Consider the following 22,236-nt stretch of genomic DNA (forward strand, 5'->3'; position numbering starts at 1 on the left):
GACCAGTTTAGCTGAGGGAATGCTTACTTCTCTCTAAACCCAGATAGGCCTGCCTTGGTGAATACCATTTTGGATCCAAGAATATTTTTGTGTCTCTTTCCTTGTTTCTGCTTGGTTTGGTTTGGGGGTCTGCAGCTTCTTTGCTCTCTGGGTCTCCAGAGGCACAGGCCCTCAGCACATGGGCAATAGGAATGCTTCTTCTGCCCACATGGGGGGCAGGGGTGGTTCATAGACACTGAGCATGCAGTCCTGCGGAGAAGGTCTCATGCTCCTTCAAGTTCCCTTGCAACAGTGGGGAGTGAAATGAGTTCCAGGAGCAACTGAAAATTGGATTTAGGATTGAAGGCAGCATCAGGACAATTAGCATTCACTTGGCTCCCTGCTGTTACTTCCCGTAAAATGCAAGATGGTTGGCCTCACTCTCTGGGCTGTCCTTCATTGATGGAGCACAGAACCTAGGGATAAAGAGGTGGTGACGCTAATTAGTTGTATGAATTGCTTAACCACTCTGGAACTCAGTTTTCTCATCTGTATGATTGATTAGGTGATTCTAACCTTCTTACACATCCAACACTCCAATGTTGTTCAGAAGCTCACCTCTCAGTGAGGTTAGTTCAGTTCTATAGAGAAACATGTGTGGACAGACTTGGCCTTTTCTAGGGTCTATTTTTAGGTATTGTTGCCATAAAATGTCCAGCCCAATTTAAGGTCATTCATTTCCAACTTGTTGGTTCCTGGTCCACCTCAATTCTAGTCTAGGGTTTCTGTGCTGTTACAAGTCTGTTTGACTTAGGCTTTCAACCTGAGAGACCTGGGAATATGCTACTTTTTAAGACTCCATGTTCAAGTGCTGTATGCCCTCCAGTCTCCCCTAGGATGACTTCAGTTATTATATGGATCCTTTCAGAAGTATCCCCAATATTATATTGGTAATTACTGCTTTATTTCACCAAATAGTTTTCAAAGTAGAGTTCATTTGCTTTCTTTTTCATTTCAGATTAAGACATCAGTTATTTGGGCAACCCCAAATGTTTCCTTCTCCATCCCATTATGGGTAATAATACTAGCAATACTTCTTGGATTGTTGGTTTTGGCCATTTTGACTTTAGCTTTATGGAAGGTAAGTTTATTTATTTTCTTTTTCTTTTGAGTGGAGAGGCTGCTGAGGGAATTTAGAAGGATATACCTACGGATTTAAAAAGACAATGCTAGAGGCGTGATTTCAGCATTTTTAACAGTCTAAAGGACATAAAGGGAAAATTATGTCCTGTTTGCTTTGGCAAACTTAATATGCTTGTGTAGCTGACATTTAAGAAGACTGAGGGTGTTTAATGTTGCTTTCATCTTGAGATTTCTTGTAAATAAATATAGAGAGACTTAGACTTTATTAACTAAGACCTGTGATCTTTCCAGTGTGCTTGGAGTGATAATGTTATTATGAAAGCTTCTTTTTCTCGTTTAATTAACCAAGATCTTAAGCTTTTTATTGACATGGTTCTATCATCAATCCTTTGAGAATTTTCTTTATAAACATTACACAGATGCAATTAATATAGGTCAATTCTGATTTTTTTTACTTGCACCATCAATTAGATCAAGCATGTTATAATATTCTTGGACTTGTTTTTCAGTCTTGCTAATTAGTTTGTCTTCATTAGGAAGCCTTAACTTACTCTTTCATGTATGTTACTGAAGTTTCTTCTAAAAGTCTACAATAGGGGTTAATTTCTGGCCCCAAAACCAACATGACTGCCAAATTTCACAGAGCTTTCTGTTCCAAAATAGAAACAGTGTCACAATTACATGACTATAAGAGTAATTAATCCAGTCACATCTTAGTTAACCGCTATTGTTATGGTTCTCCAAAATCATAGCATATTTTTATTTTAAAACAATGCACAGCATGCTTAATAAACTGAGAAAACCTTGCTTTGTGAGTTAAATAATGGTTTTCCTGATCATTATCAGCTGTGTTGTGCCATCCTAAGCCCACATAGTCTACTGCATAGTCTACGTTTAGAAATAGACTTTTATGTTATTCTGTTATTTACAGTAACTTTATTTCCATAAAGGATGGAATCATATGTGCCAATTGACAGAATATTGCACTAATCCTATGAAAGAAAGATAACTGGATAGCTGTAAGCCAGTTGTAACCCAGCGAATTCGCCTTCCAACGTAAGAATAAATAAGAATTGAGGCGCCATGTTTTTAGGAAAAGATATCTTCTCCTAGACCAAATATTAATTTGAAATTCAGGAGGATGAAGATTCTGGGATCACCTGTGCCCTGAGTTTCTAGTTGCTCTTTGGGAAGTCACTAAGATGTTCTGGGATTGAAATAAATGACCAATCTAATTTTCCTGTGTATGCTGTATGTTCCACCAAGTGCAGAGGGATATGCAAGTATCCTCTCCTCACTTCTTCCTATAAGCCACCCCAAGGAAGCCTACAGTACACTTCAGGAGAGAATCTCCCTTCCCTGGTCAGCAGTTAGCACTACTGCTGGGTCCAGGAAACATGCAGAAAGGCAGAGACTGAACACTTGGGCCATCTTGCTGTAATCCCAGGAAAATATACAAGGTCCATAAGTGGTTTATATAAAATAGAGACATTCTCCCACTACCACGACATGGCAGGAGGAATGACCCAGACAGTCTGCCCTATGCAGTGAATTCCTCTCTGCAGGTAAAGAACAGTCTATTTTCACCTCCTAATTTGGAAAATTGGGCAGATTATATTCAGAGAGCTCCTTAGCAAATATATAATATGAAAATTCTTAGAATGAGAGGTCTCACAAATTCCCAGAACGATTTGATTTTATAGCCGGTTTTTCTTTTTTGTAGTGCGGATTCTTTGACAGAGCAAGACCCCCCCAAGATGATATGAATGACAGAGAACAACTGACAAATGAGAAAACCCCTGATGCATGAAAAGGAAAATCAGAGACCCAAAAACTCAAACACTGGTCCTGTTCAAAGAAAAGGAGGAGCATAAGGATTAAATAAGGGTTTTCCTATACCTGTCAGTGTCCCAGGAAATGGAAGGCCCGTGAAAACATCACCTCATCTCCGCTATGCTTTGGAGAAGTTTCCATGAAGCTGAGTGACCCTTTTGGGAAAGGAAACATCCTCAACACTGTAGAAGCAATCAGCGATCATGGAAGATTTCTTTTGCTCGAGTCCTGAGTTTGGCAGACACTTCGAAATGGGTATGGGAACTGAGGTTGCTTGCCAGGTCAATCCAGCTTAAGTCACAAAGACAAAAAGTCTGAATTACGACAGAATTTAGAAGGTGAACTAGGACCGAACCTTCCAACACTACTGTATCCAATGGAATATTTGACACCTCCCTATGGAAAAGAAACATTTCTAATGACATTGTGGCTCAGGGAGACAAGCGTATGTTGTTGGTACTGTGAAAGTACTTTTGAAATGACAAAGATAATCGTGTAAGTGAGGATGACAATTTATTTATTTATTTTCCATTTCTCTAGGCTGATATTCTGGTCATCTAGAGGATTTGGAAATTAAGATTTGGTTAGCTGGTTTTCGAAATCACTCACTAACTTTCCTTCTGAGATAACCATTTTGTGCAGAATAGATCATTTAACAGAGCTTCTTCAGGATTTCAACAGTGTTAAGGAAAAGCGAATTGGTATTAGAAGAAAATTTCACTTAATACCTTGCTGCCTTCTACCTGAAATTACTTTTATTCACACTTTCCAGGGACTCACGTCTGCCTGATTTAGCTTTGCAAGAAGTTGCATTCATATTTCCTTTTATTAAAAAAACAAATCTTTCCATTGACTTAATTAGCAATACATAAATTTCAAGGTACTCTCGACCCTGTGTGGTGTTTAAAAGTAATGGTAAAATTTCTAGAGTTCATTAATAAAAAGACAATTTAACAATTTGGGTAAACATATTATTTTTAATATCTGTAAGAAGCAGCACCAATGTTTAGCTTGGCTTTAAATACCCGTTTTTTCTACTATACCTCAAACTTATATATACTGAGAAGATATGTTAAATAGGAAGGAAACAAAATTATGCAGATGTGAGATGAAACTAGAAAACAGAGTCCTAAAGATTTTATTTAGAATTCCCTATTCCAACTTTACTATTCATTTTTACTGCTAATCTTTATAGTACTTAACTTTGGAAAATAATCTTGATTTAAGCTGTCTTCCCATCATCTTGAATTTAACCATCCCAAACACTTGATGTTTAAAACTCTTGTAAATAATCCATAATCATGTGTAATACTATCATTTTTGAAGTAAAATTGACCAGCCGAATTCATATAGTCTGAAAAGTTTTGTATCCTTTTTATGACAATGAAAAATTACTATGAAGAAATGCTGAGCAGATTTTATATTTATGTGCAATATTTTATAGACCTATGTATCTAAAGCATGTTTACACTGGCATTAGTTATTTTTAATTAATATCCTGAATATTAAGTATGATAGAACAAGCAGACCAAAATCCTTAAGTTTACAAAGCAGTTGGAAAGTTTGTATCCCAATTTCAACAATCACACTTTATTTGAAAGATGAGCCAAACTCATAGACACTAAATTTTCTGTCATGCCTTAACCTGGAGACGAGCCATTTGGCAACAGCTGCAGAACTTCATTGGAAACCAAATGAAATGTGGAAGAATACACTGATGCAGTTCTAGTCTTCCTGCTTGTGAATTAAATCCTGTCACGGTAGCAGTTTCCAGTCTGTCAGAAACTGAAGTCTGGCTCCCAGGGTGTGTGGCTGACTGTGGGTGAGAATTGCGCATGCCTCGAAGAGTTTACGAGTCCCACACCAGCCTGTGGGGTCTTAGGTGTCAGTCGTCTAAGGTTATACTGGTTATACAGGGAGGTGGCCGTGTATATGATATGCCAGGCAGGTCTCTCTACCCCCAAATAATGCCCTAATTCTTGTCGTCGTGCCTGGTTGTTGGCCAGTAGAGATTACCTCCTCAGGATTTTTGGTCATAAAATGTCCCTGAGAAAGTGCACCCGATGCCTTTTAAGCTAACATTTATGAAGGAACTTGGAACTCTCAGTGCTAGATAAGTAAAGGACCCTGTGAGCCAGATCATACAGACACCTGGCTCTAGAGATGCCAGGAGCAAGACTGGCACCCAGAACAGAACAAGAGATGAGGGCTTCAAAGGCAAACTATGCCTTCCTCGCAATCTCAGCCAAGAGTGGTCCCCCTCTAGAGGGATGAGCACTGCTACCTACAGGCTTTCATAGATGGTCATCACGCACACAGTGGCCCTCTCTGCCACTTCGGATGTGGAAGCAAATAGAGGAAGGGGAACAGCTGAGGTCAGGTGACCCTCCCATATCAGTTCTTGAGTAACCCTCTGGATGGAGAATATTCTAACAACGCACTGAGTGGATCTGCTTCTCTTCATAGCATTACCAATCACTTTCATAATTCATAATATGCCAAGCTTCTCTTAGAGTCTGTCTATATTTTAGATATCCCTCCTGAAATTCTCACAGCTGGTTTTTAAGATGTGGAAAAAATGAGCAAATCAAGTTTTATAAACTTGGAGATTTTTATACAGTAAATAAACAACATGAACTAGTCGCCACTGAAATCCCACTCTTTGAACTCAACTCTTTTCTAGTTTTATTTAAATACATGTAGAGATCTGTGAAGATTTTCATGTACCTATTTACCTTGTCACTAATAAAATTAAAAATTAAAGACACGATGACGTGTTTGTAGTTTGTTTCACAAGCAGTGTAAACAATGGCAGACATCAAAGGCTTCTGTCTTTACACCTTGATTCTTTATTATAAAAATGTTTAATATTGGAAGAAGTTTGAAAGAGCAAAAATATGACACTCCTTTGGGAGGATGAAAATGTGCTCGACTTAGATTGTGATCATGTTTGCACAACTCCGTGAATATACTAAAAAACATTGAATTGTACCCTTTAATTGGGTGCATTTTATAGTATGTGAATTAAATCTCAATAAAGATGTTTAAAATTTTTTAAGTCTTTTCTAATACCTCCAGCCTTGTAAAACTGATTTTTTTCTCTACGTGGCCTTTCAAATTTTGTCCGAATGTAAATTTTAGGTCCTTTGTGAAGCCTTCCCTTGCGTCTTCGACCAACTCGAAGGCTCCTCCTGTCTTCCAATGGCATTTTGTGAAGTACTACACTTTTTTCTTTTGTTTACATCTTCCGACTGGACTGACTTTTAATGAGAACGGGAACCATATCTTTTGACCTTTGTGTCTCCTACACCTAGCACCAACGACTGGTATACAGCCGGTGCTCAAAAACATTTCTAGAATGAATGAATGAATATACATATGTGCACAGTAATAATCATGGGGAACATGTACTTTTGTAATCTGATTCCGTTTCGAAGCTTCAGGGTACATACATGTTTACATCCTCCTATTTATAGTGTTCATACAATGTTATTATAATAGTTACCCAATGTTCTATTCAATTAGTGGACCATCATTTGTTTAACCATCTCCTTCTTATTGGGAATAATTGTTCACAGATTCGTATTTTAGAATAACATTAAATTGAATACTTTCATACATAAAGCTTCTTTTTGGTTATTTCAATGAATGAACTTCACAAGAGTGAGCTTGCTTGGTCAAAACGTGTGAAGATTTTTGTCGTTCTTGATAACATTGTATCTTAAGAGCACTCAATCAATTGGCATCAACCTAAATATACCATTTCCTTCATAATTCTCAGTATTTTAAAACATTTTGGTAATTGTTTTCAAATATTACTTTATTCTGATTTGTATTTCACTAGAATTCAGAAGATTTAATGTACACATTTAATTTTGAGTTCTAATATTTATAAACTAGTCAATATAGGCCAATTTATTGGTCACACTCCATAAGATAATTAAATACTTGCCACTTCTCTGTCTGGCATTCATGAATCCCAGTGAGAAGAACTCAGTGGCTGGATGCTTTCCCTATGGCCTACAGCAGGCAGTAGGAGGAATCCTTCACTTTGTGTTGTATACTGCTCACACTTTAAAGTCTAGACATATCTAAAGGCTAAGGTTGGTCCAGAGGTGCCTATGTATCCCAGATGAAAACATGCAAAACCAAATGTAAGATTCAGTAATACTGGTGCTGAAGAAAAAGCACCATCCCAGTACAAACCAGTCTGAGTAGAGCAAGGCTTCCCCAAGGCACACACAGAAAGATCCATTCTGGGCCACCCCACTAATTAAAGCCTGCACGTGCTCCTAGTGAAGGAAAAAGAACTCTTACTATGTCTTTTATGGTAGTAAAATGCTTTGTAGTTAGATGTGTGCAGTGAGAGCTCAGTCTTCTCAAAAAATTCTATTGATATCTTTGTCACTTCCAGCCATTTTATATGTAGACACTTAAATATATCAATACTTTCTAAACATTGAGTTGAGATTTGGGTGCTTAGAGTGGGCAAAATGAGATAAGGATCACTCCTTGCAGAATTCTCTGACAAGGGAGAATTCCCTTATGAGTTGCACACTTCCTTGGTGAAATTTGCACCATACTCACAGATTATCCCTATAGAACACAGCATCCTGGTGCCCTCAGGAAGAGCTAAACCATGAAAACCCATAGTTGATATCCATGAATGCAAAGTCAGTACCTCCCTAGAGTCTAATGTTCTTTTCCCCAAATACAGCAGATTTTCTCCTTCAGAACTCTGATGACATTAAAAGGTTGATTTCTTTAGCATGAGAAGTTTAAAGTATTGAAACTTTAGACTCATTTGGGAGCTGAGTAAAACCATAACCCCCCAGTGATGTTTAAGTCAATGGCGAGGGCCGGCCCCGTGGCTTGGTGGTTAAGTGTGCGCGCTCCGCTGCTGGCGACCCGGGTTCGGATCCCGGGCTCGCACCGACGCGCTGCTTCTCTGGCCATGCTGAGGCCGCGTCCCACATACAGCAACTAGAAGGATGTGCAACTATGACACACAACTATCTACTGGGGCTTTGGGGGGAAAAAATAAATAAATAAAATCTTTTAAGTCAATGGCGAGTTCAGGATGGCCAGCGTGCATAAGGTACAACTTCGCCTGCAGTGTTAAACTCTCCCCCACTCCACCCCCAAAATACCATCTGCCTGACACACTGCCTTTTGGAATTGTTTATGAGCAAGTTCTCTGTTATTTATGATTGTTGGCCAAAATCCATGCGGAAATGTAGCCTGATACTAGTGCCTCTTGACAATAAAAGTCTTGGATTTAACTCCTATCGGCACCATGATATGACACAGTAGGAATGTTCTTACTATGTCTGTGTTGTTGCTTATTTTGACTGTGTACTCTGTTGTACAAAAAAACCAAGTCATTAGCAAATTGCCCTGCTACCCAGACTTTCGGTGGGATTTTTTTTAAGCAGTAATAGTGGACCTCCCTAGTTTTAAAATTTTAAATTTCAGCTTTCATTCATTTAACTGACTGAAGGGGATGAGCATATTTGATGATTTTTATTTCCATAAGAATGTTTGATTTTTAAAAACTCCGTATTTCTTCTCTGAGTTAGTTTCCTAGGGCTGCCATAACAAAGTACCACAAACTGGGTGGCTTAAAACAACAGAAGTTTACTGTCACAAAATTGTCAGGGTCGGAAGTCTGAAATCAAGGTGGCAGCAAGGGCACGCTCCCTCTGAAGGCGCTAGGGAAGGAATGGTTTCCATGCCTTTCTCGTAGCTTCTGGTAGTCTCAGGCATTCCTTGGCTTATAAATGAATCACTACAATCCTCCCTCTTGACATGGTCTTCTCCCTGCATATCTCACATCGTCTTCCCTCTCTGAGTATCTGTGTCCATGTTTCCTCTTTTTACAAGAACATTGGGCATGTTGGATTAGGGTCCACCCTAATGACTTCATTTTAACTTGATTCTGTCTATAAAAACCCAATCTCCAAATCCAGTCACATTCTGAGATACTAGGGGATTAAGACTTCAACATATCTTTTTGGGAGGATGCAATTCAACTCATAACATCCTCCTTCAAAGGTTTCTATCGTATAGGACAGTTTTAACAAGTGAATCCAAGAATTACAAAGCACATGTGGATTAAGGATAGGCTGAAGAGTTTAAAGAAAGTATGTTTATATCAGTCTTTTGATGTCTGCTCACTCAGACGTCATGTATACTAGTGTTGCCGAATACATAATAGATTTATAAATATTTGTATGTTTTCCCCTTGCTTACTGCCTTCATGCACATATTAGAAGATTAAGACAATTCCATTTTTCATGTAATTTATTCATCCACTCTGCTCTGAAATTTCCTACCACCACCACCCACATCCTCATTCTCCACTTTTCTTTTCCCTTGAAATAATCATCTTATCCTCATGGACAATGCAAATAAATGTGAGTTTTGCAATAGCAGAGTGTGGATTCCTCACTGGTTGGAAACTGAAGAGTGCTGATCCCTGAGTTGATGGGAAGCTAGCTGAAGGAAGTCTCTATCTTGGGGATGTAGGACTTGATCCCCAGCTCTACTGTTCAACACATGGAAGGCATTGCTTAAATCTGCAATGACCCAGAGCTGAGAACAACAGCTACCTCAACAGATGATGGAACCAAGAAAATAAAACAAAGATAGTTAGCATTCACTGGGCACATGTGTGTGGCACTGGGCCACACACTTGGTGGTGGATGGAGTTTATTAAAAAGAGAAGGCATTTCCTTCGGTGCCACAGTTGGACAATATTCCTATCCACAGACATCTGTCTGGTATCACAGATTGGCCAATAGGCGAGAGTCGGAGCCCACTAAGTGAACCTTCTCTCTTTTTCTGCTCTTTCTGCCATTTTCTTTCCCAGTCTTTATAGGAGAATTTCCATCAATTTTCTTGTGGGGAAGGCTCCCACTCCAGGTAGAGGGCATTGACTATTTGGCCAGTGGCCTCTCACCCCACACTCAACTTGGGGAGTTTGTCCAAGCTGATGAGCTCTAGATATCAGCTGCACTGGCTGTTATTTCATTACTGGGAGGAAAGCAACAAGAATAGAAGCCTCAAACATTCCATGTGAGGAACAGTTGAGAGACCTGAGGTTGTTTAACCTGGAGGAGAGAACGTCCAGGGTAAATCATTAGCTGACTGTAAATATCTGAAGGACTATTATGAGAGGAGGAAGTAGAAGTAGGAAGGAGTTGGGATGGAATAATAAAAGTAATAATGACAATAATAAAAATTGAAGTTCATTAGGCATCCGCTGTGGATCAAGTCCTCTGCTAAGTGCTTTACATGCATTTTTCATTTAATCTTCACAACCATCATATGAGGCAGAGTCTAGGATTATTCCCATTTTACAGATGAATTGAGGTCTAGAGAGAATAAGCAGGTTGATGGTTTACACCCTAGTTGGTGGAAGAACTGAGATTCAAACCCAGAGGCCAGGACCATACAACCCGCCATTTCCAACGACTTGAGCATATCTACTGCATTCCATGCTGAAAGTAGAGAAGGAACCACTTAAGAAAATGGGGTTAAAATGGTTTTTCGTGACCTTGGTGATCCCTTTTAAATTCTCCCAGAACAAGAGAATAAAAATAATAAGGATTTCTGAGTACAAAAGTAAAAAGCTGAATCCTTCGTGAGTTTACAGAGTTGAGAATTGGAACCACAGAACTTTTGTCCTCAACTCTCTTTAGGTTCATGCACATGACAAAACATTCTCAACATCCTTCCTCACCTAAAAAGTTAAAAATATGCGATTTTAATTTTCAGAATATATAGATAGAGAAACTCATTCTTTAGGTCATTTGCCAAGATCGAAGCTGATTCCCAAAGCCACGGGGATTTCATAGTTTGAGTAGTTTTCCTCATACCAAAAAGCTATTACTTAGAAGCCTAGATGGCAAAATAAACTTAATTTGTCAGATCAAAAAATATAGACTTGTCAGTTTCGTTTTAGGAAACTGACTTCATATAATGTCCTGCCAAAGCCTCAAACAATTGCTATCTAATGATCTCATGGCTTAGGAGATTAATCTGATATTTTGTTTTCATCCTTTGGAAACCAGAGATAATGAAGGATTAAGCCCAGGCAAATAGAATTCCAATTTAATCCTCGACCTAGGAGGTCTGCTACCTGCGTTAGCATCAATGTCTGTTTACGTTTAATTCAGGTTAAGAGACGTTGAAATGCTATACATTATTTTTTAATCAAGATGTTAGCGGTACAATTAGAAGAGTGAATCTCTCCTAACTCACTCCCTTGTTGGATAGAGAGGGGGGAAGAAGTAATATATATAATAATATAAGTAGCTTGTCTGAGAGCAAGACAAGTTTACGAGGGCCCGAATCCAGAGTCCACTCACAACCACTACGCTATGCCATTCCTCTGGAGGATGAAGGTGCAGGACAAGTAAGGGAAGGATAACACACCCTGAAATCTCACCCGCACTATACCTTATGTGAAGGGAGCTGCATCCCACTGATGGGGCCATGGCCAGGCATTCCCACTGGTAGAAGGGGCCCATGGTGACCTGGGAGCAGGGAAGATCTTTCTCCCAACCCTCTACTCCCCCAACCCCCCACCGAGTCACATGTCAGGTCTTGAGATAATCGTGGAATAATTCTCCCTGATATGCACTAGAGGAGATTTCCCATGCAAAAAAAGGAAAAATACCCCTTGGGCTACACATCATGATTTAATTACAGTGAATTATTATATATGGGATAATATATACCTATTATATGTATATATATACATATTACGTGCACTGAGCATTTCAAAAATTTGCATGGGCAAGTATAATAGGTAGATATGGATGGGACTGTAAACAAGGTAACCAACTTGTTAGCAACCCTTCACATGCTTTGAAGTGTTGTCACCTTCAAAGGAACCTTCTTTCCAACTGTTCCTATCATGACAGTATTACCACAAGGCTGAAATTACCCAATGAATTGTTAAAAATCCCTGCTTTGGACTTCAGACCCTTCTCCAGTCACATAAACATATATACTCATAAGATACATACCACAAACAGACACGTGACATTTTGTGTTTTGTTTTTATTTCTACTAGCTAAGTACAAGCACATGTAGATTAGTTAAAATAACATTCTCTTGATCACACACAGATAAGCTATGGGACTCCTCACTCTAAGATAGAATATAGGTTCCGGCTATTTGGATTTTGCCCACAAATAGCTCTCAATGTAAAATTAGAGTCCATTCTGTGCTTGGTAATTGGGAAATCTGCATTTTCAAGAAGTAACAACTAATTCAACAGTCCCATCATGGTGACCACAGCGCTTCTCTGGTGTCATGTCCTGGACACTCCCCGTCACAGTCTTGTCCCCTCGTAGAGGTCACAGCCATTACACTCATCAAGGCGTTGAGTATCAAAGAAAAGGGCTCAGAACCTCATCATCATTTCCTCCCTTAGTCTGTATTGACTCAGGGCCTGAGTCTTTTACGTCATTTTGGATTCCTCTCCTTCCTCACGTCCAATCAGTTATGTCCCCCCAAAGTTTCTGTTTCTTGAAGTCATCCTGTTGTCACCACCTGAATGAGCCCTTGCATAAGTTATTGCCTTAGCCGCCTAACCAGCCACCTCACACCCACACACACACATCTCTCTCCATTCTTAATACTTTTATCTGTGAGAGAATGGTTAAAAGTAAATTGTCCTTTTTAGTTTAGAACCAAGATTTTCCTTTGACATAAATTATCGTACTTTTTTTAAATCTAGTCCTTTTGACCCAACTCTAAGTATTCTTTTTTCCTCATCATACCATTACCCTTATATGTCTATCCAAGAGACGGGAGAAAAATTACACTCTACCGAGAATTTATCACCAAAGTTGCAATCAGTGTCTCCTGCTTTTGAGTTCACATGATAAAAAAAAATTCTCCTTTAGTTGTGTTTTACTCAAGACAAAAATTATGAGGAGGGAGAAGGAGTGAAGGGTTACATCTGGACAGAGTTAAGTTCTGTGGCTGGAGAAGCAGCTGGGATGATGTAACGTGGCAGCTTCCCTCACGCAGCCATCTTGCTTTAGCTTGAATATGCGTGGGTTTCGGAATGGTGTGGGATTTATTTGGAGAGAAAGAATACAGCGTGTTTTTAGAGAGAAAATGTAAGTTTGTTCATGCTCCTAAACCACATTTTGCCCTAAATTTATTGACCGGGAAGATACTGTTGACTAAAATTGGGAGGTCTTGGGGAAACCCTGCATCTGGCACAGCAGATTATTATTGGGTGCTATTAGAGTTTTTGATAAGATTTTGCAGAGTGTCTTCTTTAAGTGGTTGAAAAACTTAAGGTCTTTATTTATCTGCTCCTCTTTGATGCCTGCTCTTGCCTTATTTACTTCAGGACTAGCAACCTGATAATCCAAACTGAAGTCGTCGAGGGATGGTGACTAATGGCCTTGATGGTTGCCAGCAATAGTGTTCCTCAAATATCCGTGACTTTGTTGGAATCATCTGAGAACTTGTCATCCCTTGTCCTCCTCTCTTATCTGTCTACCTGCACCGTTTGATTAACGATAAAGAATAATTCTGGCACGTAAAATTGTTTTGAAATGGAAAAGTTTCCATTTGAGTATAAAACAGTATTTGATCTATGCTAAAACAAGACCAATTATGCAAATTGCTGCCCCAAGTTGCTTAGAGGAAGCAAAAATTGCCAAAATGTTTTAACTCTTCTTCAGGTTTGATGAGAGAGAATCGTTTAGAGAAGCTCTTTATTTACAAAGGAGTTAGGTTTCAAGAGGCGGTTTGTAAGTGGATTTGTTAATAAACTCGAAGACGGCAGTTCCTGAGACGTTTCCTCCAAAATAGAGAGTGAATAGGCCCTTTGCATCTCGAAAACTGGGCATAAACTTCTCCCACTTACTGAGAAATACTCTCTCAGGAATCATCTCTCATTCCATGACTTTCCTTCATGACATAACCTCCCCAAAGAGCTGTCAATAGCTGCCATCTCCTACTCCCCCGGACTTCCCTGGGCCGCCCGTGATCTCCTTGAAGCCAAATCCAATGGCCATCTCCAGTTCTCAGCAGTATTCAGCTCAGCTGAACCACTCTGCCCTTTTTGGAAATCTTCTCTTCTCCTGACTTTTGAATCACATCCACCTTTCTTCTTTCTCACTGGCCATGCTTCCTTGGCCTCTTTTGTGTTCTCCTTCTCCACTGCTCAACTTCTAAATCTTGGAGCTTTGTAGCACTCCAACTAGGCTCTCCAATTGATATATTTACACCATCTCTAGATTACCTCTGCCATCCTAGAGATTTAGATACCATCTCTATGATAATGACTCTAATTCTTTACCTTTAATCATGCCCAACGTGCTCATCTATCGTCCACCTGCCTATTCAACATCTCCACTTGGTCATCTGATAGGAATCTCAAATGTAGTGCATTCATAGTATGTTATGAAATTATCTTGTTTGTTTTATGTTTATTTCTTTATTACCTGTCTTCTGCCACCTACCCAAATAGCAAGGACTGGGTCTATTTTTTTCACCACTGTATCCTCACACATAGATCAAAATTTAGCGTATACTAGAGGTTCAATATTTAACTTAATGAATAAATCTTTTTGTTAAAAAGAACAGCTTTAAAAAGACAAATATTGTATGATTTCACTGATATGTGGTACCTAGAATAGTCAAATTCATAAAGACAGAAAGTAGAATGGTGGTTGCCAGGGGTTGTGGGAGGGGGAAAGGGGGAGTTAGTGTTTAATGAGGACAGAGTTCCAGTTGGAGATGATGAAAAAGTTCTGGAGATGGATGGTGGTGATGGTTGCACCACAATGTGAATGTACTAAACTGCACACTTAAAAATGGTTAAAAATGGTAAATTGTATGTTATATATATTTTATCACAATAAAAAGAAACAGCTCCATCAATATTGAAAATTAGTTGAGGCAAATAAATCTCTTCCCTGATGACATTCACAAATGTCACAGCAAACTCTTTAATAGCTGAAACATTCGCAGTTTCACCACCTCATCACCCAAATAGAACTTGATCCTTGGACACGTCCATGGCTTGCACAAAATTTATATCCGCAGGACTTTCACTGTGTATAATCTTGAAGTTCTTCAACAAATTGCTAGCCTTCTCCTGAAAAGTGTTAGGTTAATAGGCATCTATTTTGTATGCTGAATCCTACAGCCAATCAAAATTTTTTCTATTTTGTCAATCACTTTTCTTCTTTTCTTGCTAATTTTGAACATGCAAGTGTGTGGACTTTTCACATATTGTGGGATTCTCTCTTTCTCCTCAGAATCTTTCCTCCTCCCAAATAATTCATCAACTATGTATGTGCAGCTTCTGTACTTTTCTCACCATTTTCTTGTGTTTTATTTCTCTAACATCCTCCCATCATGATTGTATGCCTTTCCTCACTAATGTTTTCAACAGTCTCATAGCTTTTGCACTTATTGGCCGGGTTGAGATTAATAATGTCCCAAAACAAGTGACAATGAAGCACGAGCACAGTAAATACAACTGGACTAATGATCAAAATGAGGCTAATGCCATCTATCGACGCAGGGGATGAATCAATATATATTCTAGAAGGACAAACTGTGGCCTGGGAGCCACAATACGGCCTGTGGACATGACTTTCATTATTTGTTTGGGATTTATTTGGCCCACAAATTACTTTTTTTTTTAACTTGATTCCTATATGCAAAGCTTTGGAGCTGCACATAAATACCCAGATATGTGGCCTTGTTTGAAAAACTAGAAGATCAGCAACGAGTCCACATTCTGCAGCAACAAGCAGCCGGCCCTGGGAGGCAGAGCCCCTTCACACGCACATGGGCTCTCTAGTCAACCACCATCCCCACTCAGCCCCCTTCACTAGTTATGGCCCTGACCCTGGCAGCCGCTTAAATTGCTGAGTCCTGCGCATATGAAGGGAGAACAGCCTTACATCTAAGATGAAGCCTCCTAAGAGAGGTTTCTGCACAGAGAGAAAATTCTGCTCTTTGATGTTGAATAATCCAGTCACAAATATGCCTCAATTTGTAAAGCCACTGATGTGTACTAAATCAGGTTGGTGAGTTTTAAGAAATAGATTAGTTAAATATGGATAAACTACTAGAAAACCAAATGAAATTTTTTAGCGAAGACAAATCATTAAAAAAAATTTTATTGCGCTTTACAAATGACCTCTTGGTAATATTTAGAACTTTTAATAGCTATTGTTTTCAAATGATGAAGAGAAAAGTTTCATTATGCTAAGCAATATTATAATGTGGAGCACACACAGACAGAGGTAAGACTTGCTAAAGCAAAATTCCATAATGGAGTATGGTCTTCCTGATATCATGTTGACACTAACGGTCAGATAGATTCAGGCAGACCACATGTCTATTCAGAGCTACAATCAGTGGTGTTGGGAGCGGGAGTGATTTAACTCAGATCTTCATAAAGATGAAAAAGTGAGTGGCTGGGTATGACTGAACGCACACTGTGATGATAATATACGCAATAAGACATATATATATATGAACTATAAAAGACGTGGAGTTATTTCTATCATTTTCCTATGCCCCCTCACTAAAATCTTGGTGACAGAATTAGAAAATCCAATTTAAACTGGCTTATGCAAAAAAGGAATTTATTGACTCATGTAACAGAAATATTCAAGAGCAGCTTGATCCGGGGATCCAAGCTGTCTCCCTCTCAGGTCTGAGCTTCTTCCTCACGTTGCCCAAAGCACTGTTTGGGCACTGAATGTACAATGGTAAACAAGATGTTCCCTTCCCTCATGGGGTTTAGTCTCATGGATGAAAAGACCATACATAAACTGACCAGTGAGTAATATTTAAGTGCTTAATTATTATCAATCTATTTTCATGGAGGCTTCATTTTTCTCCAAACTGGTGTGAAAAATAATGGCCGTGTCTTGGAAATCTATTGGTCTCTGTTTTTGTAATTGGACTCTGTGTCTACCTCCCTCTAGGTGGTCAGAACTCTGAAGAGAGGAGATGGGCTTGGCTATAAAACACAGTGGATAAGAAATGGCACTTCCTGCCAAGAGTCCCAGCTAAAACATATGTCATGGCACAGAAACTGGGTGGCCGTTACTCTCCATGGAACATCCTTAAATGACAACACCTCGCCGACCGACCCATGCTCCCTACCCCTGCCAGAGCAACAGTTCAAGGGTATTCACATTTTAATCGCTTCATGTTTGACATCATCTTGGTTAAATTGGTAGGAAGGTCAAAACTGCTAAGAACAAATTCAAGAGGAGAAACGGGACAGTTTCCATGAGTCGATGGAATGAAAGATAAGGAGATAATCACAATTGTGCAGGATGGACTCTCCCTCTTTAAATGTTATCTGTCTATAATTAATATACCATTACATAGGAGCTTTAAGTTTTTAATTCAGTCTTTCTGTTGTATCATCTTGACCAAAGCTATGCCATAGTGTCCTTACTTGTAGGAGGTGGGTAAAAATGCGGCAATCCTTCGCACAGCTATAATGAGGTTATTTTTAAAGGAGTTGTAGGGCCTGGGGCAAGTCTTAGTACACAGGTCAAAGGGTTTTGTATACAATCACTAAAAATTCTTTCAATGCTTCTGTAGCTCAATCTGCATTTTATCCTTGTTATCTCATGAGAATCATAGGTCCCTTAAAAACATGACCTTGAAAAAATCCTTTTAATTATGTGTTGACAGCAGCACTATCTACTCCCTCCTTTTCCAGTTTCTTTCCTCCCCCGATAGAAATAACACAGATATTCACCCTGGAAGATAATTTTGTGCTACAACACATGGCCACAAACTTTAAATCTCAACTGAGCGCCTCATATTGCTGAAACTGTTCACTCTCACCCAAAATGAACATGATAATAAGAGTGGCCATCAATTATAGACTTTATTTAATATGTTTCCTTAAAACTCACAGATTTTTGACTGGATTGCTAACAGAGCCTACCATAGGTGTCAGCCTTAGATGCCATCCTTCTATCTAAAATGTAGTCTTTGTAGTTTCACATTTCCATTCGTTTCATTTCCATTGCTGTATTAATCAAAGTCCCAGTAGGACGCTTACAGAACCTTGAAAGGACTGAACTGAAGAATGTTAAAAGGAGAATTATTTACAGAGGACAAATCTGTGGCTGGACAGGGAAGAAATAAGAGGAGTAAATATTCTGACCTCTCTTTCATCTCATCTTCTGATCTCCCACAAATACTTCTCGTGGTCCAGCCCCAGACAGACACCAGAGGGCAGACAACCCAGGGCAATGCAGGCCTTAGCAGAGAGCCTCCTGGGGCACAAAGTGTATGCAATGGACTGTGGGACGTGGGATGGAAGCCATCCACAGCCAACAACGTTGACTTGCCCTCTCCCACCATGTAGGGTGCCCACCCAGCCAACAGCAGAGACCAAGCTAAGCCTCTGAGATAGCAACACTCCTGAGAGGGACCAGCCAGCCCGATGGTAGATCATTTACATCAACTGTCTCTTTCATGGAGTGGGTAGATTTCTGTCCACACTACACACAAAAATAAATTCCAAACAGATTAAAGAGAAAACAAAGGCTATATCAGTATTAAAATAAACATACTTTTATTAATAACCTCAGGATAGAGAAGGTTCCTTCAAAAAAGACATGAAATGCAGAAGCCTTGAAGAGATGGATGAGTTTTATTCAAAAACGTTAACCTTGCTCATTACAAAAGACAGCACAAAGCTGAAAACGAGCAGCAGATAGGAAAATATTTGCAACAAATAACAATAAGAACAACTGCTTCGTAGGGTGCTTTTTATTACGTGCCAGACACTACTGTTCTATTGTGTCCTAATTCATTGAATCCTAGGGCAATGTGAGGTGGGTACTATTATTATTATTCCCATTTTTCTGACAAGGAAACTGAAGTATAGAGAGGTTGAGTAACCTGGCCAAGATTGTCACGGACTAATTGCCCTAAGGAGCTAAAGGGAGTTTTCGGAAACACTTAACTGTTTCTCTAAATGGTTCTTTTTTTTTCCTTTTTTGTTATGTTAAGAGACCCAATCACCAACCACCCTGAACCAGTTCACAAGAGCCACCTGTGTAGATGGGCCCAAAAGTGCCCAAGAGATGACCTTTGCCTCATTTTTAAAGCTAAGATCTCCTCTCCAGGAGGAGCTTAGGCCTTATTACCACAACCTGTGATGTATGTGGAAGCATGTTCTCCAGCTGCTCCTGTGGAAGCAGATACCCACCTCTCTCTTTTGAATATTCATTCCCCATCCAAAATAAAAGGACCCTGCTGTCCTGTGCACAGGGAGAGCCACAACTTTGGAAATGATTCCGCATGGTCTCCTGTTTGCTGCAAATAAACCCTACTTTGTGTGACAACTACTTCTGGTGGAGAGTCTGATTTTAACTCGCCAGGAAGCAAACCCACTTTGGTTCGGTAACAAGATTACACAGCTAGTAAGTGGCACACCCAAGATTTAAATCTAGGCAGGCTGGCTTCAGGAGCTGTGCTCTTAATCTCTACCCTAGGGTGTCTCTCATTCTTTTTAATGCTACCTGAAATAAACGCTGAATTTATACCCAGAATACATAAAAGAATCCCAAAATCAATAAGAAAAAAATAAAGAACCCCAGGAGGGCTGGCCCAGTGGCGTAGTGGTTAAGTGCTCCGCTTCAGCAGCCCAGGGTTCACAGGTTCAGATCCCGGGCATGAACCTACGCACCACACATCAAGCCATGTTCTGGTGGCATCCCGTACATAAAATAGAGGAAGATGGGCACAGATGTTAGCTCAGGGCCAATCTTCCTCAGCAAAAAGACGAAGATTGGCAACGGATGTTAGGTCACGGCCAATGTCCCTCACCAAAAAAATAAAAATAAAAAAATAAAGAACTCCATAGAAAAATGGGCAAAGGCTCTTAATAGATAATTCACAGAAGAGAAAATTTAAATGACAAATAAACATACAAAACTTCACTGGTAATGAAAGAAATGCAAATTTTTTAAATGAGATGTCATTTTTTTCACCAATTACATTAGCAAAAATGAAAAGATTGTTATCATGTATCGGCAAGGAAACAGGTATTCTCATAGGCTGGGTTGGAATACACATTGGTAGAGTTCTTTTGGCAGTATATAATAAAATGCTAAACATATCCTAACTGATGGTTCAGCAATGCCCATTGCTTGATATGTATTCTGGAGAAATATGTTCATGTGTCTGCTGAGATATCGCTGTAATATCATTTATGATAGTAAAATTTTGGAAAGTACCTAAATGTCAATTAGTATTGATAGTTTTAAACCCAGTAGTTAGGAAACCTGAGAGGAAGTACCGCATGGTGGTGAAGCTTGCAGACTCTACAGGCAGAGAGGCAGTTCTCACATCCTAATTGCACCACTTATTATTTGTGTAAACAGCAAGCCCTGAACCTCTCTGTGCCCCAAAGTATTCATCTGAAAGTGGAACCTAACAACAGCTCCCACTTCATGGTGAGAATTAAATAAGGTGGTACATGGGAAGTTCTCCGAACAGCATCTGACACAGGCAAACTGCTCAATAAATGTAGCTGTTATTACAAGCAACAACGTGGAAAGAGCTCCTAGACACACGGTTTTAAAACATGCATAGACATGCACTCATGCACACACACAATAACATTGCAATTATGTATATATACATGTCTGCATAAATATAGATGAACATAAGCAATCACTTAAAAGTGATTTTTATAGTTGTCTGTAATCCTTTTTGGAACAAGGTGAAGTTAAAAAAATAAATTATTTTTCAAACTTACATAGAAAAAAGACGGGGAGAAAATACATCAAAAGGTTCACATGGCTTTTGTGGCTTTTGATGGCTTTTGAATGGAGAAATGGTGAGTTGATTTTGCTTATTTGTTCTTTTTCTTTTCAGATTTTCCTTCAGGCTTATTTATATACATATTACCATAATATTTAAACAGCCATGGTTTTAAACAAATACATTGATAACATATATTAGTAGAAATGATGACATTGAAAATAAAGACGTTTTCTCAGCACTGACAGTTTTCATGGTATAAGATGAGCTTCAGCAGACTTTCCTTCTCTACCTTTTCAAAAAGGAGCAAGAGAGTCTGAAGACAAGTAGAGAAATGACTCCTGGTCAAGAGGTCATGTGAATAAAGGTGAAAGGATTTGGAATCACTTGAATTGGAAGGAAGAAGAGATTACGTAGCAAAGGTCCCAAACTCACAGCCTCTCTTGATCAACACAGCCTTGAGACACATGTTTTGTTTGACCTTGATAGTTAACACAGTTGTGAATGTGGAAGCCTTTACCTGGGCACACATGCTCCATTTTCTCATGTCCCATCATTTCTAATTGTCTTAAATCCTTTTGCAATGCCCAATTGAACTCTCACTACATAACCAAAAAAGAACTGAAAGTACTTCAAGAGACTTTGATTAAGTACAAAGAAATAGTACACAGTTTTAAATCAAAGAGAGCTTACACAGGCCCACTTCTGGCAACTTTTAACATAGGATTTTTAACTATCTGTCTCAGATGATTTTTGTATAAACATTCATCAAGATCAGGCATTAAAATACCATTGAGAGTCCTGGACTATAACGGTTCTCCAACTTCAGAGTGTGTTAGCATCACCCAGAGTGCTTGTCAAAAATGCAGATTTCTGGAGCCACTCCACCCGACTCCATCCCTGAGATTCTGATCCATTAGATGATACTAAGTCAGGGAAGCCTTCAACTACATTTCAAGAACCAACATTGTGGTAGATACCTTTAGGGGTGCCTGTTAAGCCCACAACTCCCTTCCTCATGGGATGGGCCTGCAGTGGCCCACAGTTTGTATATAGTGGCCCCGCCTTCTGGCCACAGTGGGTTGGCACAGGGGAGGATATCTGCCTCAAGTTGGCCTATTGGAGTCTCTGTCCTGAGGACTTGGACTTGGAATTCAGCAATGCTCATAATCTCTACTAATTATCAAACTGGAAGAATGGGGGAACATGCAAGCTTAGGGGTGGCTACCTTCTGCCTTATGTCTGCAGAAGCAAAAAAAAGCTAATCCTTTAAGGAAATAAAGCAGCAGTGCTGAGAAAAACTAACTTGAGAGATCATGCAGTCCAGTATTAGAGTACTATAATGGCTGTAACAAACATCCCCAAATTTCAGTGACTTAACACAATAGAATTTTACTCTTGCTCACATAACAGTCTACCATGGGATTTCCTGGTCAGTGTGTGCCCAGGACCAGGCTCCTTCCATCTCATGGCTCT

The 22,236-nt window shown here is 39.4% G+C and overlaps 1 protein-coding gene across 2 annotated transcripts in view; it reads left to right on the plus strand.

Moving 5' to 3' along the window:
• The window catches only part of ITGA8 (integrin subunit alpha 8), a 163,284-nt gene extending 157,559 nt beyond the window's left edge, over positions 1-5,725 (plus strand). For both annotated transcript variants that reach the window (XM_087420790.1, XM_004425338.3), the window contains exons 29-30: positions 998-1,120; positions 2,846-5,725. In XM_087420790.1, the coding sequence (XP_087276916.1) occupies positions 998-1,120; positions 2,846-2,932 (210 nt within the window). In that variant the 3' untranslated portion in view covers positions 2,933-5,725. The remainder of the gene's footprint in view (positions 1-997; positions 1,121-2,845) is intronic.
• Positions 5,726-22,236: the final 16,511 nt, after the last annotated feature.

Source organism: Ceratotherium simum, chromosome 32 (genome assembly GCF_057802395.1).
Source record: "Ceratotherium simum simum isolate JZ-2026a chromosome 32, ASM5780239v1, whole genome shotgun sequence".
NCBI classification, from domain to species: domain Eukaryota; kingdom Metazoa; phylum Chordata; class Mammalia; order Perissodactyla; family Rhinocerotidae; genus Ceratotherium; species Ceratotherium simum.